At 42.2% G+C, this 18449-nt stretch overlaps 2 protein-coding genes across 4 annotated transcripts in view; one reads left to right on the top strand and one right to left on the bottom strand.

Annotated features, from left to right (window-relative positions):
- Positions 1-12219, bottom strand: part of PEX3 (peroxisomal biogenesis factor 3) — a 57080-nt gene extending 44861 nt beyond the window's left edge. Inside the window, exons 1-2 of the mRNA XM_072643489.1 lie at positions 12091-12219; positions 7486-7617 (exon numbers count right to left, since the gene is read on the bottom strand). Coding sequence (XP_072499590.1) covers positions 7486-7617; positions 12091-12163 — 205 coding nt within the window. The 5' untranslated portion in view covers positions 12164-12219. The remainder of the gene's footprint in view (positions 1-7485; positions 7618-12090) is intronic.
- Positions 12220-12492: 273 nt separating this feature from the next.
- The window catches only part of ADAT2 (adenosine deaminase tRNA specific 2), a 35249-nt gene continuing 29292 nt past the window's right edge, over positions 12493-18449 (top strand). Inside the window, exon 1 of one of the 3 annotated variants that reach the window (XM_072643491.1) lies at positions 12493-12724. In XM_072643491.1, coding sequence (XP_072499592.1) covers positions 12632-12724 — 93 coding nt within the window. In that variant the 5' untranslated portion in view covers positions 12493-12631. Of the gene's footprint in view, positions 12725-12752; positions 12904-18449 lie in introns of those variants that run through there. The other 2 variants (XM_072643492.1, XM_072643493.1) reach the window with 2 other exon arrangements.

The following is an 18449-nucleotide window of genomic DNA, read 5'->3' as shown; positions in this document are numbered from 1 at the left end:
TACAATGGAAAAACTAACGGCCCTCCAAGAGATTGTTAGTGATTTGTTGAAAAAGGGGCAAATTGAGCCATCCTTTAGCCCCTATAACTCCCCAGTATTTGTGATTAAAAAGAAAAGTGGCAAATGGCGCATGCTCATTGATCTGAGAAGAGTCAATGCGGCGCTCCTACCTTTCGGCGCGCTGCAACCTGGCCTTCCTACGCCAACCGCAATTCCCAGACATTATAATAGCCATTAAGGATTGCTTTTATTCAATACCACTGCACCCTAGAGATAAAGAGAAATTTGCCTTTTCGATACCCTCTATCAATTTGGCCGCCCCCGCAGAGAGGTATCAATTCAGAGTCCTCCCTCAAGGGATGGCAAACAGCCCAACAATGTGCCAGGCGTATGTAGCCACCATCCTACAACCAGTCAGAAAGAAACATTCAGAGGCCATGATAATTCATTACATGGATGACATCCTGGTATCATGCGCCACCGAAAAACAAACCCAACGGGCTTTACAGGAGGTCATCGATGCCCTTAAGGCCTACCAACTATACATAGCTCCTGAAAAGATTCAGATCACCTCCCCTTATCAATATCTTGGTCATCACATCGATGGGGACAGGATCACTCGCTCCGTCCCACACATACGAACTGATGAAGTAAAAACCCTCAATGATTTTCAGAAGCTTATAGGATCCATTCAATGGCTCTGGTCAGTCATTCCCCTCACCGACCAACAGATGGAGCCCCTATATCATATTCTGCGAGGTGACTCCAACCTTATGTCCCCTCGTCAATGGACGGAAGAGGCCTATCGTGTTATAGAACTCATTCATCAAAAAGCCTCATCCTGCTTGGCTCGCATTGATCCCAATAAGCCTGTTCAATTGGCCTTACTACAGGACTTTGGAGGCATCGCAGCCCTTTACCAATCCCATGGAATTCTAGAGTGGATTTACAGCCCTAAGCAGAAGAAGGTTCTGCCTAATGAATGGGAGGTACGCGCACTTTTCCTTTTACGAGCTAGCGAAAAGTGCGTGCAGAACTTTGGGGTCCGACCTATCATAAACCTGTCGGCCTCTCCCGAGGCCCTGCGTGCCCTTGCGCAGGCCTCCTTGCAGTGGGCTGCACTTTACGTCAACCATGACTTCTCAAATACTCCACTACCACTCCCTTTACGCGGATGGCACACCTTACCCCTTTCCAGGCCACCGCCAATTGTAGCATCACAGCCAGTAAAAGGACCCAATGTATTCACAGATGCTACTAAGGCTGGGAGAGCTTCAGTCTACGTCCCGTAGAGAAAAATTTTGCATGTGTTTTCTACTCCATACTCGTCAGCACAAAAGAATGAAATGGCTGCCATCATTTGTGCTCTTGAGATGTTCTCCGCAGAATCTTTTAATCTTATTACTGATAGTCTCTATTGTGCTAATGCTATTCTCCAGCTGCAAGAAGCTATTGTGGTGCCATCTCGCTCTACTATTGCTAACTTACTCTCCAAGGCTAAGAGTCTTCTTCAATGTCGCTTGCACCCTATCTATGTGCTTCATGTTCGTTCTCACGTTTCTCGTGAAGGCCCTATCTTTCATGGTAATCATGTTGCTGACTCTTCCCTCTACTCCCCAGCCTCATACATTTTCTATGTCACCCCCACGGAGGCGCATAACAGATTTCACCTTTCTGCGCGCTCCCTTAGGATGCTCTATGGCATCCCACGTGACGAGGCTAGAAAGATTGTAAAGCGCTGTACTGCGTGTGTTCCTTTCCGTCCACCCCCTCGTGATCAGGTCGTTAATCCCAAAGGGGAACATCCCAATGATCTTTGGCAAATGGACGTTACCCACTACCATACGTCTCTCCTCCATGTGTGTATAGATACCGCCTCAGGGTTCATTATGGCCACCTTACAACCCCGAGAGACGACCTCAGCCGTTATTGCCCATCTCCTTGAATGCTTTGCCATTGCTGGCGTCCCTAAGGTCCTTAAGACCGATAATGGCCCTGCCTACACCTCTAACGGCTTTGCCACCTTCCTTGCCGAATTTGGCATATGCCATGTTACTGGGATCCCTTATAACCCCACCAGACAGGCCATTGTTGAGCGAGCACACCAGACCTTAAAAAACATGCTCAAAAAACAAAAAGGGGGAGTTGCGGGACGGCTGACATGCACACAGCTAGCCCGCGCTGTCTATACCTTAAATTTTCTGCAATTCCGGGACGATGGCCTCACCCCAGCCATGAGGTTCTACGGGCACTGTAAAAGCATGAGCCCCCAAAGTCCCGAATGCAATAAAGCACCCCTTTGTCCGGTAGGGAGTAAAGTCTGGTGGAAAGACGACCAGGGAGAATGGCAGGGTCCCAACGAGGTCATTGTGAGGGGGAAAGGGTATCTTTGTGTCTCCACAGGCAACAAAGAACCTGGAGTCTGGGTCCCCCTCCGAAGGACGAGAGAGGCACCGCCCGCCACAGAAGAGCAAGAGATGGCGCAGAGGAAAGAAGAGGAAGAGGAAATCTCGGAGTTGGCGAAAGATGCAGATGGCTAGGATGCTGCAGCTCCTGATGCTAGTTCAGGCAGTTTCCCTGACGACTGGGATTCACTTTAACGAGACCCTTCTAGCGCCCGCACGGTCGCAGCCGCCTACACATTGGGCCATCACTCCCCATCTCCCAGTGTTTCAGCTAGTAACCTGGCACCATGAGGCAATTCCGCTCATAGTGACGGGGAACGCCACCCTCATTGCGGGGGGAGCAAGGGCCCCCTTGCCGGCTGCCCTGAAAAGATACAACACCACCCTGTCCTGGCATTCATGGACGCTGCCCATATGCCTGCGGCTGAATGACACCACGTCGCACTCCACCCATGGCCCCGCGGATATTTGCTTTCCCTTGCAGACACAAATCACAGATCAGGTACCGCACCCAGCAAAGCACCCTGGGGCCTTACGGATCCACATGGCGGTCATCCCCCACACAGGCAAGGGGAACCGCAGCGCAGTCGACCCGTCTCCCTTGCTGCCGTGCCACCCCACCCCGTGGGTTTTTAGCCCCATGCAGGCCTGCTCCACCAGCATCCACCGGCAGGGGCCTGCCAAGAATGGAATGCAGATCGTATTCTGGGACGGTGGGCTGGTGCCCACGCTGGTGGCACCAGTGCCAGTTGCTCAGCCAGGAAGGGTGCAGACGCACTTGTGGAAGATCGGGCTGGCCCTGAACCGTACTGTGGTGGCCATCGAGTTCGACTCCTCTATTGCCGACCTTTGGTCCCACCCCGACGAATATCATGCTTGGAAGCCGGTGTTTGACCACAAGGTCCGCTGCCCCTCCGAGCAATCTGGCCACGTGTATATGTGCTCCAATCTGACAGGGACAGTCCAGACAGGCCCCAACGCCATGTTTCTTCTGTGCAGAGCTGGGAACCTGAGTATTACGGGCTCGGCAGAGGTAGGGTATAATGTGAGCTGCAACGAGCCGATTATCACCAATACTCTTAACAGCACGTGTGCCGAGTACTTTATCCTGCTCCTGCGAATTCCTCCGTACACTATTCACCCGGTGAGAGCTGCGCCATACGCTATCTCGCCCGCAGATGACTTGCTAAGCAGAATCCTGTGCCAAAAGAGGGAAGGTCCTGGGTTCGGAGACGTGCTATCAGTAGTCAACTTGGCATTGAATATCCTAGAGGAAGTGCAGATTCAGAAGATGCAGAGGGAACTGAACTTTCTTGCGGAATCCCTACAAAAGTTCATGGTTCAGTCTGGGATTGCGTGGGAACACCAGGAACATATCGATAGAGTACTGTTCGAACAAGTACAGGCAGTTTCAGAAGTTGTTGAGGTGCTGACACATCAGCAGTCCCTCATGTTACGTTATATGAGAATGCCCTGCCATTATAGGTATTATCCTGTTTGTGTAACACCTGTTCCATATAACAATACCCTGTACAAAGAGCTCGAGGACATATTGAAAACTGCCACTACAGTCACTAACTTTACCTCTGAGTTAGCAGCACTAGATTTGGTGATTAGAGCTATGGAGAATGCAACAATACAATTCCATGAGGACTGGGAGAAAAACTATAATGATGCAAGGGATTGGTGGGACGGGTTGAACCTGCACCAGCTGCTCCAGTGGGTGTCCTTAGGGGGCGTCATGTTGATTCTTGGGTTTCTTGTATGCTTATGCTTACCGTGCCTCATCTCATGTCTGTTTAGAGCTGTCCGTGAGTCCCTTGAGTCCATAAAGGCAGAACTCGCCCGCCCCCATCATTAAAACCAAAAGGGGGAGTTGTGAGGGGCGCTCTGGACCTGGGCCCCCCTGAGAGGATAGGAGACGCCCAAGGGTCTGGACCTGCTGACGTGGCTTTGCCACGGTGGCACTGCTGACGCGGCATTGCCACCTCAGCACTGGGGCGGCTCTATGCTGGACTGGGCTCCGCCCTCAGGGAGGAACTGGGGAGGGGCTTACCCGGAATAGGAGGGCGAGTTCTGGGGGATATAAGGCACAACATGGAAGGGGACGGGGGGGACTTCTGGCTGGCTATCATGTAATAAAGGTGCTCTTATCCACCTCCGGAGTTCTGCCTGATAATTTCTCCCCCTGATCCCCAAGGGGGGAGCCAGAGACGTCTGAAGACCCCTGGGCAGGGTAAGTTGGTGCGGTGATCAGGGTTCCGCCCCTGACAGAATCTGTCTTAAGCATCTAAGATACAGACTGAGCTTAAAGACTCAATTTTAGTCAATTAAGCAAATAAATTCATTAGAAGTAATATGATAAGAGCACGGATCTGTTAAATAAAGGGTATTACACTATTTGGTCCTCCAGCTGAAGCTCTATGATCTCATTTACTATCTCTTCAGAGGAGGATAATTCAGACAGAACTTGTTCTCCACAAAGCAGGGCTTACAATAGCCCATTATAAGGATCCCTTCACAGTGTTTACAAATTGATAACATTTTGTGATAACATCTTTCTAGTACTGACAGTCCCATATTGTGAACAGGTTAAAAGTTCATGCTTAAAGTTCATGTTGCAGTTAGTTCTTTGGACCTCAATATGAACATTTCCCTAAATACAATATCATGTAACAGATGCCATAAAAGCCAATTTAATCCACATTTGAAGTAAAGTACTGTATACAACTCTCCAATTCAACAGAACCTAACCATCGTGTAGAAAGTGTTTTCATGAGAAAATGCATTCAGAATTCCATCTTGTGATACAAAGAACCTTTTCCACCAGATTTTTTCATCTGCCAGGAGAGGAAGGGCTTCACTTGCTCATAAATATTAAGAATGGGAACTTGCCCAGCTTCTGTTTTGCATGATGTTTGCTTGTGCTGGCTCTCAAAATCTGAGGAAAAGAACTGGTATTAAGAAAAAAGAGGGACAGATACTTGTGGAAGTTAGTAAATTGGAATTTTGAGATTAGCAGCATGGTAATGGGTCAAGGAGGAAAACGGGAAGGAATGAAGCAAAGAACCCACTGATGGTAAGATCAGATGGGAGGGGGGCAAGGTCTCTTGCCAATATTTGAGTCCCAAAACAAACACTCAGGGACAGGTCATAATCCTGTTTCTGAGTCATCCTATTTCTTCTCTTCCATTCCCATTATTACCACCTAGAGTTTCTCTCCTTTCATATCTATATCATGAACATTTCAGCTTTTCCTTAATTCTATGCCCCAGAAACAAAAACAAGACGGGGAGACCTAGCAATTGGTATTAAGAAATGGGACAAAGGGTTGTAGGGGCAACTCTGAGCAGAAGCTCATCTTACTGAAATTTGTATCTTCCCCATAGCCTAAGATAGTATTATACAAATATGTACTTAATAAATGTTTAATTGAATCCATTTATCTCTCTTAACCATTTGTTACTAGGCATCTGCCCTGGACTTTAAAGAGGTGAAAATGGGGGAGCTATCTGATGAAGAAGTAGGGGGAAGACTAACACCCTGTAGTCATAAGAACAACTGGGGGGCATTTATTACCATTAAGGAAGTCATATTTATTCAAATGTCTCTAGACACAGGTATTAAACTTATCAAACACATGTTGAGTTATCTATTCCAGGGAAGGCACTTTACTAAACTAAAAGGTCTGCAATTTTTCAAATACCAAAAATAGTTATATTCTTATAACATTAAGCATTTATATCTTGATAATGTTTATTTTTACATTAAAATCCTGCTATTATCAAATAATGCATAGTCCCAGCATATTTTGAGGGTCCTTTGGACAGTGAGGAGGTCAAATCAGTCAATATTTAAAGAAATTAATTTGGGCTATACACTGGAAGGTCAAAAACTGAAGCTTAAATACTTTGGCTGCATAAAGAGATGATGCAACTTATTGGAAAAAAGATCCTGATGTTGGGGAAAGACTGAAGGCAAAAGGAAAAGGAGAAGGCAAAGGATGAGATGGACGGATAGTATCACAGGAACAACAAACATGAACTTGGACAGACTTCAAGAGATAATGGAAGACAGAAGGGCCTGGTATGCTATGGTCCATAGGGTCACAAAGAGTCAGATACAACTTAACAGCTAAATAACAACAACAAAAAGCATATCTTACTGAAACCATGATCTCTGAAATTACTTTAATACTTCAACAGAACCATGATTTCATTAGTATAGGTACACTCTTCACTAATACAGATTACAACTCCTTTATGCCTTAGCAAAGGATCTCTATGAGATGCCATGACCAAAAGAACTGATAAACTGATAGCTAATCTAATGGTGAGAAGTCTTTCCATGCTAGGCTAGTCATTTCCAGTCAACAGACATTTATATTAAGCATTAAGTGAAAGGTACAATGTACTTAGTATTCTTAGGGACAAGGATAAAGACTAGATCTGTGATTTCACTGATTTAAGAAACTCCCTCCCCCACTGTAGGTCCAGCACTTTATTAAAAATTATGGCCTTAGAAAACAGTCTAGAGCAGAGTCTACTCAAAGCTGACAGTCCTGCCCCAACCAGATTAAAATGCAATTGGTAAATATTTAACAAAATAAACAAAAATAGAATACAACAAAAATATTGTTAATTTATGGTCTTCTAAATCAATATGCAACCTGCAGGGATCCATTTCTACTTGAGTTTGATACCCCAGGAGCATAGAGATTAGGTGACTTGTTCAGGGTCACACAGCCAATATGTGTCAGAAGTTGGACTTCAGAAGTTTTGGCTTCTGTGCTACCTCTCTATTCACTGTAAAACAACAACAACAACAACAAAAGACAAGAAACAAAACAAAAAAACAATGTTCAGCCTCAAAGTTTGTTTAATACCCAGACACATACACACAAGTTGTTATACTCACACACACACACACACACACATACACATATATATATATACAAGGTGTATATATGCAAAATTATGTACATGCATACACGCTTTATATGTGTGTATTTGTACAGAGTGAGATACATGTGCATACACATATAAATAATTCTATACACAGAAATATTCTTTTGTCTTACCTGTCATATTGCAAGTTCTCTGGTTACTTTCAAAATGATACTGTCTTCTTGCTTGGGCTATATATTCAGCAGCCTCCCTCTCTTGTATTTCTCTGATCTTCTTCTGTCCATATTTCCCAAGGATATATACTCCTAAAAGTTTTTTAAAATGAACTAATTAAAGTATCACAAAATTTCTCACAATGCTAAAAAGAAAAAACCCAAAAACCCCAAACCCTGATTTATCCATTTATGAATCTCTATCTGTGAAAGATCAAAAATGAAATTAAACATTTTTGGTGGGTTGGGGGGAAAGGCAACTGGTATTAAGTGACTTGCCCAAGGTCACACAGCTAGTAAGTTAATGATTTTTTTTTTTTACTCAAAATACAAAACCATTGTCTTGAGTTTTACAAAATTAAATAGCACAAGGAAAATGAAATAAGTTTATCTGCCAATAATACAATCAATAAAATTTTAAATAAAGTACATAATATGTGCCTACAAAGATGAAAAGTAATACTATTTGCCCTCAAGGAGCTTACTTTCCCTACTGGAGAAGGAAGAAATATAAAAACAGATCAGAAAAGGACTCAGTAACAAGTGGCACTGGTGCAGAGCACAGAAAAGTTGTTGATTCTAAGAAATGAGTCCTTTCCAAGCTGAAAGGGGTACAGCCTTGGTAAAACTGTGAGACAATGTCTATATGACAAGCAACAAATAAGCCAGTTTGGTTAGATGCCACAGTTCTGTGAAAGGGAGTAATGTGTATAGCAATTTGTATAATAAACTGGGAAAGTAAGCAGGAACTAGGTTGAGAAGAGCTTTAATTACTACACAGGGAAAGTCTGTATTTGATCCTAGAGGCACTTGAAACTTTTTGAGTAAGTTAATGTTTTTGTAACTGTGAGAAGGACAGGATGGAATGGAAAGAAGTGGGACTTGAGGCAGAAAAACCAATTAGAAAGTGATTACAATAGTTAAGGCTAAAAGTGTTGAGGGCTTGAGCTGGAGTAGTAACCATGAGTATAGAAAGAAAGACAAGATGGGAGATAAATTATGAAAGTAGCATTAACAAAACATGAAGACTGAATGGACGTGAGGGAAAGGAAGAGTACAAGAGAACTGGTTTTGTGAACCCAAGTGAATGGGAGGATGGTGACACTGAGAACAGAAACAAAGATATTAAGAAAAGGGTAGAATTTGGGAGAAAAGATAATGAGTTGTTAATGGATAGCGGAAGCGAAATTAGTACTCAGGAGAAACTAGAGTTAGATAAAAAAATCTGGGAATCATCTGCATGGGACTTATATTTGAACCAAGAGAGATTAATGAGATCATAGATTACTGTATAGAGAGAGCAAAAGAGTGCATAAGACAGAGTCCTAGAAGTATATCTATAATTAGGAGTAGCATATGGATGATATTCTGGCAAAGGAGACTGAAAAGTAGTTAGAGAATTAGGAGGAGAAGCAAGAGTGAGTAGTGTCAGGAAAACCTGGATAGGATAATATTTAGGAGAGAGTGGTCAACAGTTTTAAATACTGCAGAGAGGTCAATGATAAAGACTGATAAAAGATCATCAGATTTGATAATTAAGAAATCAATGATAATTTTGACAAAGCAGTTTAATTTGAGTAATGATGCTGGAAGCCAGGTTTACAATGGATTGGAAAAGTTACTGAGAGGAGAAGTAGAGGCAATCAGTACAGAAGACTTTTTTCCCCTCAGGAATTTGGCTGTGAAAACAGATATTCAGGGTAATAGTTTGAGACAAGGACAGGGACAATTCAGAGTTTTTTAAGGATGGAAAAGAACCTGGACAGGAAGGAGGAGCCAGTACATAAAGAGAAATTGAAGATAAGGGTTGGGAGGATGATTGTGGAATTTGCTAAAGGAAAGGGAAGGGAACAAGAGTATAATTTGAGGGGATGATGGTCTTGGCAAGGAGAAGGGCCCACCTCCTCATGGGATAAAGGGGAAAAAAAGATGGGTTTTGAGATGAAGAATAAGAAAGAAGAAAGCCTGAATGGTTTGCTTGTTCCTTGCTTTAGATTTTCTGTAAAAAACTTTGCACACAGTAAACACAGATGCCATGTACAAAATGACCTTTCAAAATGAGCAATTTCTGGAGGGGTCACTCATAAATGGAATGCAGAATCATAAATTAAATCCTTACAATATTTTCTTACAACAGTCAATGAGTAAATAAGATATACCGTGTACTTATTTTAGTCTTATTAGAAGCTAGCCAGTTTTTCCATTCAAAATCTGCCACAAAGACACAGTCACCTCAACCAACAGATATGATAATGTCAATAGTTTTAGCAATTTCTCCATATTTTTGAATCAAATCCTGGGGTCTGACATCTAAATTAATGTATGCTTTACCCTTAATTGAGAGGCTTGATGTATTTTAGGTAAATGTGTATTGTTATCCTCCATTGTTTCTTTCCCTGACTAACTATAATTTGGGGGGGGGGGGGAGTTTGTTTTTTTAATGTCTTTAAGACCATAAAAATCAATTTCTCTTTCTATTTTAAAGATTTCTCATGCACTCATGCACATACTCTTTACACGTACCTGTATCTACAACTTATAGCAACAAAGCTCTTGGCATCTTTTTCTATCTAAGTTACTCCTTGAACTATGATCACCCAGAAAAAAAGCCCAATAATGTCCCCTACAGCTTTCTTTCAGTCTTCCCTTTTCCACCTGAAAGAGAGCATGTCTATTCCTTCATGGACTGTTATGGTAAGTTTTCAATTTCCTTACAAATCAACAAGAACTCAATAAAATGGTATATGTGTACTTCTGCCATCATTAAGAAATTCTTCGTTTCTACAGAGTAAACCTAATCTGTATGTCAAAAGAAACCCAATTTCAAATCTCACCTCTGACATTTATTAGCTATGAGACAAAAGGCAAGTCAACTGATTTCTCTGAGCTACCTCATCTTTAAAACAAAGATAAAAACATATATAGTACCACACATAGAAATTGTTTTGTAAGCTTTAAAGTGCTATATAAACATAGGCTATTAGTTATTAATAATAATAGAATTTATATAAAGTTTTAAGGTTTGTGAAGCACTTTAACTATTACCTCATTTGATCTTCACAGCAACCCTTGAGAGAGGTATGTACTATTATTCCTATTTTTACAGATGAAAAGAGCTGCCTAGAGTTACAAGCTGGTAAACATCTGAGTCCAGATTTAAACTGTCGTCTCCCTCGCTCTATTCACTAAGGCATGGAGCTTCTATCTTCTTCTTCCTTTCAAAGACACAGCTTTAATTTTCAGTAAGTTTCATTTTATATTTAGGTAAAATCTGTGTCTCACTAACTCCTATCCATTATTCCTAGTTCTGCCCTCTGAGACTGAGCAAAATCAGTTTATTTCCTCTTTCCAAATGACAATCCTTCAAAGACCTGAAGATCTTTAACACTTCTCCAGACAAAACATTCAATATAATTAAACAATGGAAAACGGAGTGCCATCTGTGCAGTCTAGATAAAAACATCTATACGTATACAGATTTAAGACCTCAAAACAGCAAAAACAAAAACAAAAAACCCTACGGACAGCCTTAAACAGAACCATATTCCAATCAACAACATAGATTTGGCTTCAAGCTTCAAACACAAAATTACTCACAAACCAGAATTACTGATGACTAAAATGTGTTATTATTTATCTATAGCTGTGCATGGAAAACCATAATCAAAATAAAAGATAGATGGGTCAAGTTATTTGGGAAATTCTCGACCTTGATTTGTAAGTAGTTTTGTATCTACTGCATGTATTTAGCGATAAGAATATCAAAACCTCGTGCTCTTAAGATTCCTCCTCCTACTTATGTTCACATGGAAAACCAACGTATTCTCTGCCCGGCCTCCTGCAAATTTTTGTCATTATGGCTACAAGATAATAGGAAGGGCCCCTAAGAATTTCTTTTATCCGCCCTTATGGCTCCATTGCAGACTCCAAATAGAATGGAGCTGGATATCTTAAGCTTAAAGAAAACTGATGAACCTCTCCGTTGTCCATCTAGATCATACTTTAGAATGTAGTCCTTACTATATAGAATTAAGGAATAAAAGGACTAAATGATCAATTTTAAAAAGTACTCGGACCTCTCAGTACGTCTGTGCGTTCAGACACTACAACATAGTTTATAACAGAGAGAGAAAAAGAGATGGAGGGAGGGAAGGACAGGGAAGGGGAGAAGGGGAGGAGGAGGAAGAGGGGAAAGGGAAAAGAAGGAGAGTGAGAGAGAAAGAAGGGCAGATGGGGGAGAAAGATACGCAGACACTGCGGGCAGTCTCTTAAGTTTCGCGAAACTCCCGGTAAATGAGAGATCCACGCCAAGTTCTGGGTGCTGCAGTAGGTCACTTCAGCAGAGGCAGTCTGCCCCGCCAAGGGATGTGACGGGAAAAAGACCCAGCTGCCTGGAGACCACCAGCTCGCGGGCGGCTCCTCTGCCAAGCAAGGGTGCTGGGTGCCCCAGGGCCCTCCCGGCTCTTGGGGAAGCCGCAGGGACCCCGCGTCCCCCTGACCCCCGCCTACTCCAGCTAGCAAAGAGCTGGAGGAGCCCCCGGACGCCCCCCCAGCGCCTGCACCCACCTCCGAGGACGGTGCCCACGAACAGGCATTTCTTCTTGTGACGTTTCAGAAAATTCCACACGGACCTGAGCATCTTCCGGTCCCGGAGGTGGGAGGGCAGAGGTGCAGGGGGCTGAGGACCCGCGAGCCCCGGGGTGTGGGGGGGACCTGGAGGAAGGAGCGGGCGGGGAAGGGGGACGGTTTCTCGGGTGAACGCGGCTGGCCGGGCTGGTCCTAGGGACGCTCTCGCCCCTTCCCGGGTCCTCCTGAGGAGATCGCGGCCGCCCGTCTCCGGCTCGCCAGTCACCGGAGAAGGAAGGGGGCGTGGAGACCCGACTGAGCCGTCCTGGCCGCCGTCCCGACAGCCGCCGCGGCTGCGGCTGCTTCGGGCCGGAAAGCAGCGTCCGTCCCGAATTCAGTCCCCGGTGTGCCCACCATCCGGCGGCCCCCCCGGAAACAGCAGCCGCGGGCCTCCGGCGTTCCGCCGCCGGCTCTCTTCTACCTGGCTGCCTGGCTGCTCTCTGCCTCCCGGGTGAGTCGGGCCTCCAGCGGCCGGAGCGGGATGGAGGGGACCACTGCGGCGGCGCTCGCAGCCCGGGGAGTGTCCGTGTCGGAGGAGGAGAGAGGGGCGTGGATGGAGAGGGCGATGCACCTGGTGAGGGGCGCTGGGGGCGGGCCGGGCCGCGACGGTAGAGCCGGACCTGCCGCGCGTGGGGCGGAGCGTCTTCCTGCGCCCTTTCCCTCCCCCGCCCGCCCCGCACTTTAGCCTGGTTAGAGTCGGGGTGAGCGTGGCGGTGGCCCTGGGTGCCCCACTGGGTGCCAACACGTGTGCAGGTAGAGCCGCAGCCTTTGGACCGCCAGGTTCACTCTCCAAGCCGTCCTCTGGGGAGAGGGGGACGGGGGGAGGGGAGGATCCAAAGTCCCACAGCCAGCTTCTGGCGGAGGTGAGCCGAGAACCCCCATGGTGCTCCTTCCCCCTCTGGAGCGTGTTCTCCAGCAGGGGAAGGCGAAATGCTGGGGTAATATCGTAGTACCAGGTACTCTTTGCTGCGCCTCCCCAGCCCGTTAGTGTTTCTGGCTGAGGACTGCGTGGTTGTACGGTAAGGTAGTGCAAGGATGTGGAAGTCGGGAAATCCGGACTCCACCTTCTACCATTTTGAACCTGACTTACTGACCCTCTCTGAGCCTCAGTTTCCCAAATAAAAATATTTTCAAATACAAATTACCTCAAAGGATTGTTTGGAGATAATATATATAAAGCATTATAGAAGTGACATCTATCATTGTAAGACATATTTATTAAGTACTGTACCTGGTTTATAGGAGTTTAGATCTAGAGAAACAAAGGTAGCTATAAAGCTGCCATCCTCCTAGTCGTTCAGGTCTATAACTCCTTGTCATCCCTATCTCTTCTGTCACCCCAGGTTTCCAAATCTTGTTATTCACAACATTTTCACATCTCCCCATAATATTCTCTTTTCTTTCCACTCACAATTCACGACCACAATTTAGTCCTTCATCACCGCTTCCTTGGCCTGGCTTGTTTGGACTTCCTGCCTCAGGTAACAGCCTTACTTCAATTCATTCTATGTACAACTTGCTAAAGTGATTTTCCTATAGTTCAGATCTCACCGTGTCATCCTCATTCAACAAACTGAACTGAACTGACTCTCTGTTACCTTTAGAATAAAATACAAACTCATTCATTTGTCATTTAGTTGTCATTACAATCTGGATCCTTCCTATCTTTCCATTCTTCTCACAATTTACTTCCCTCCATGAACACTGATTACCTCCAGGAACTAGGCATGTGAACCTTTTTTTTTTTCCTCTCACAGGAAAATCCTTGCACTGGCTGTACTCTCATGTTTGAAATTTGCTATTTCCTCACCTCTGCCTCATATTTCCTCTTGTTTTTCCCTGGATCCAGTTCAATTGTCCTCTTCTGCAGAAGGCCTTTTCCAGTTTCCTCAGTTACTATCATCCCCTTGAAGGTTGCCTACCATTTACTCTAAATGTATCTTATATATGCCTAATTATCTATATGTTGGATTAAATAGAGAGCTGGTCTCAAAGTCAGGAAGACTTGGATTCAAATCCCACCTCTGACATGTTGGAGGGGATGTGAATATTGGATGGGAAATGGAAAAATTTCCACACTAATGCACTGTTGGTAGACCTTTGACCTGATCTAACCATTCTGGAGAACAATTTGGAACTGTGCCCAAAGGGCTATAGAACTGTACATACTCTTTGACCCAGCAATACCACTACTAGTTCTGTATCCTAAAGAAATATCCCCCCACCCCCCAAAAAAGGAAAAAGACCTGTATGTATAAAAATATAGTAGCTCTTTTTGTGGTGGCAAAGAATTGGAAATTGAAAGGATGCTCATCAGTTGGAGAATGGTTGAACAAATTGTGGTGTATGATTGTATTATAAGAAATGACAAGCGGGATGATTTCAGAAAAACCTGGGAAAACTGATATGAAGTGGTACAAAGGGAAGTGAGCAAAACACTAATAGCAATATTGTATCATGATGAACTATGAATGACTTAGCTATTCTCAGCATTACAATGATCCAAGATAATTTGAAAGGACTTATGATCAAAAATGCTATCTGCCTCCAGAAAAAGAACTGAGGGAGTCTGAATGAAGATCCAAGCATACTTTTTTATTTTCTTTTTCTTGGGCTTGGGTTGTTTTGCTTTTTGGTCTTTGTTTTATTTCGGAATATGGCTAATATGAAATTATATTTTGCATGACTGCTTGCCTTCTCTAAGAAGAGAAAGAGAGGAAGAGAATTTGGAAATCAAAATTTTTTTAAAAGAATGTTAAAAATTGTTGTTATATGTAATTAGACACGAAAACAAAATATAAAAATTTAAATCTAGCCTCTGACATATTGGCTGACTGACCCTAACCAAGTCAGTGCTCTCTAAGACTGTTTCTTAATAGGAGTTTCCTCTATTAGAGAAATCATAGATCCAGTTTCTATTCTGTATCCCCAACTAGAATGTGCCTCCTTGAGGCTAAGGACTATTTTTGATTTTCTTTGAATTTCCATCGCAGTGCCTGGCAAAATGTTTAATCAAGATTATCAATTACTAGAAAGAACTCAAAGTCCATCTAGGACAATGCCTTCATTTTACAGTTGTGAAAATTGAAAGCTAGGGAGGTTAGTCGTCTCTCCTAAGGTGACTCAGTTAGTAAGTATCAGAGGCAGGATTTGAACCCAGATCCTCTGGTTCCAGAGACAATTTTCTTTCTATTATACTAGACTGTTGTCCTTGTTTCATTGTAGGTTTTGTGTTCTTTTGTTTCCTAGTCATGTCAGTGTCCCAATTCTTAGTTTTAAGCGCATGTATTTTTTTCCCTTAATAGTATTTTATTTTTTTCCAATTGCATGTAAAGATAGTTTTATAACATTCATGTTTGTAAAATTTTGAGTTCCAAATTTTTCTTACTCTCTCCCTTCCCTCATCTCCAAGACAACAAGCAATCTTATAGAGGTTATACATGTAGAAACATGTTAAACATATTTCCAGATTGGTCATGTTGTGAAAGAAGAATCAGAACAAAAGGCAAGAACCACAAGAAAGAAAAAACAAAAAAAGTGAAAATAGTGTTGTCAGACGTGCGTTGAAACTCTGTAGTTCTTTCTACGGATGTGGTTAGTATTTTCTATCATGAGTCTTTTGGAATTGTCTGGGATCATTGTATTGCTGAGAAGAGCCAAGTCTATTAGAGTTAATCACAGCACAGTGTTGCTGTTACCATGTACAGTGTTCTCCTGGTTCTGCTCACTTCACTCAGTATCAGTTCATGTAAGTATTTCCAGGTTTTTCTGAAATAAGCCTGCTTGTCATTTCTTAGAGTACAATAGCATTCCATTCCATTTATATACCACAACTTGTTCAGCCATTCCTCAGTTCATGGTTATCCCCTCAATTTCCAATTCTTTGCCACCGCAAAAAAGCTGCTATATTTTTGAACAAATGGTTCGTTTTCCCTTTTTTATGATCTCTTTGGGATACAGACCTAGCAGTAAGTATTGCTGGATCAAAGGGTACCCACAGTTTGGTTGCCCTTCTGACATAGTTCCACATTGCTCTTGCTGACTTGAAAGTTTGGTTAAAGGAGGCAAACAGGCTAGGTGATATGTAAATTAGTATTATTTATTCCATTAAAGTTAGCAGATACATGATCATGGAGCCAGAAGGAAACTTCTGACTAACTGATAAAGAATGAGAAGGTTTAAATACACTTTAAAACAATCCCAACTCAAATTTATGGTTTCCATATTTTTTTCCTATACCATGAGAAAGGAAGTTTCTTAGTTGTATAAGTTGTAAGTACAGTGAGAAAAGACAAGTAAGAAAGTAGTGTCAGTTAGCAACTAGGATCCCAGGATGTCTGGATTTTCCCCATACAGCATATGTCTCTGTGATACCAAGATAAAATATATCCCACTACTCTGGTTGCAGGCATCCTGTCATAAACAAAAAGAAAACTCCTTAGCTTGTTTGGTCTTTGAAGTTGCTGACACAGGAAAGGACATTTTTAGAGCAAAGCAAAGCAGTCTGGTTGATTAGTTCAGGCTTTGTCCCTTATTGGGGTTCAAAAAATTATATTAAATGATTGTCACTCTTTAGAATGGTTGGATCAGTTTACAATTCCACCAATGGTGCATTAGTGTTCCAATTTTTCCACTTCTTCAATATTTATCATTTTCTTTTTCTGTCACATTAGCCAGTCTGATAGGTGTGAGGTGGTACCTCAGAGTTATTTTAATTTGCATTTCTGTATCAATCGTGATTTAGAGCATTTTTTCATATGATTATAAATAGCTTTAATTTCTTCATCCGAAAACTACCTGTTCATATCCTTTGACCATTTCTCAATTGCGGAATGACTTGTATTCTTATGAATTTAGCTCAGTTCTCTGTATGTTTGAGAAATAGGACCTTTATCAGAAATACTGGCTGTAAAAATTTAAGCAACAGGTCTTAATTGGCAAATTTCATATGAGAGCTTATCTAAATGTGTTATAATCTTATATTAATTGTATAGTAGAAAGAGCTCTGAACCTTGAAATGAAAGTCATGGGTTCAAGGACCAACTCCTTCATTTTCTGGTATGGTCATCATTGTGCAAATCACTTAGCCTATGTGTAAGTCTTGATTCACTTATTTGTAAATAGGAATAAGATCTGCACTACCCAGTATACAAGTGTATAAATAATGGACTTTGTAACCTTGAAAGCATTATATGCATGAAAGGTATTCATTGTTCTTCCTGTCCTCCTCTACAATCCCAAAGTAAAGTGTTGGCTGTCTTCAGTTAACACTGAATGATTTCACTAACATCTTTCTTAATTATATCTTTAAGCACATCAATCTTCTCTTCACCAGCTTCTAATTTCCCTACTCACATCCTTTTGGCTTTAGTGTGTATTCTGCCCGTTTGTTTCACTATGTCGAACCACTTTGACCTCTTTCTAGTTCCCTTTGCCCACTCTATTCCAAACAAAAGGTTTTTTTTTAATGTCCCTACTTGAGGTTACCCCTCCACTCTTTCTAGTGCCTACACCATTCCCTTACACACAATTCGAAATTCATTTTCTCTATAAAGAAACTTTATACTATATAAATGCCTAGTTATATCATTATCATGCTTTCCTTGATACATAATTGATTCCTACTCAGTAAACACAAATTACGTATCTTTGTGGATAAGTGTAAATATATATGATTGTAACATTTGTTGATCTGCCTTATCTCATCTTTTGTATCATATAGATTTCAGAGGCAGAAATAAAGCTTTAATGTCTGTAATTCCGTATAACTATTTTTATAGTATCATATGCTCAATAATTAACACATATTAGTAGTAACAATCTTTTAAAAATAAAGCATTGCTACAGTAACTTACAGACCAGATTATATCAATTTCTTTCTCACATCACTGCTATTAGAGTAGAAATGGAGAAAAAAACCTAACTAACAATTGAAGTGTTCTCAGGAAATTCTAGGAATAAAATTTAAGTTTATTTTCACCTCCAATGCTAGCTTAGTTGCAAAAAAATAGAAACCTTATGTGTTTCTGTATTGTGTGTTTTGAATGAACAGGAGTCTTTTTTTCTCTTTAAACATCTTTTTTTTTTTTTTTTGCCTAAAGATTTTGGAATTCATCAAAACAGAAAAATCTACAAGTCCTTACTTTGAAATCAGACAATGTTTGAGTATGCACTGTAGCTAGGTCAAGCAGTATTAAGTGTTGTAAATAATCAGTGTTATATTGTCTGGATTTTAAATTTCTGGCCCTCATTTTATCTACCCTTGTACCAAGTGGTTGTGTCTTACTTGTCTTTTGCTT

This window comes from Notamacropus eugenii, chromosome 2 (genome assembly GCF_028372415.1).
Source record: "Notamacropus eugenii isolate mMacEug1 chromosome 2, mMacEug1.pri_v2, whole genome shotgun sequence".
NCBI classification, from domain to species: Eukaryota; Metazoa; Chordata; class Mammalia; order Diprotodontia; family Macropodidae; genus Notamacropus; species Notamacropus eugenii.
This window is presented reverse-complemented; position numbering and strand designations above follow the sequence as displayed.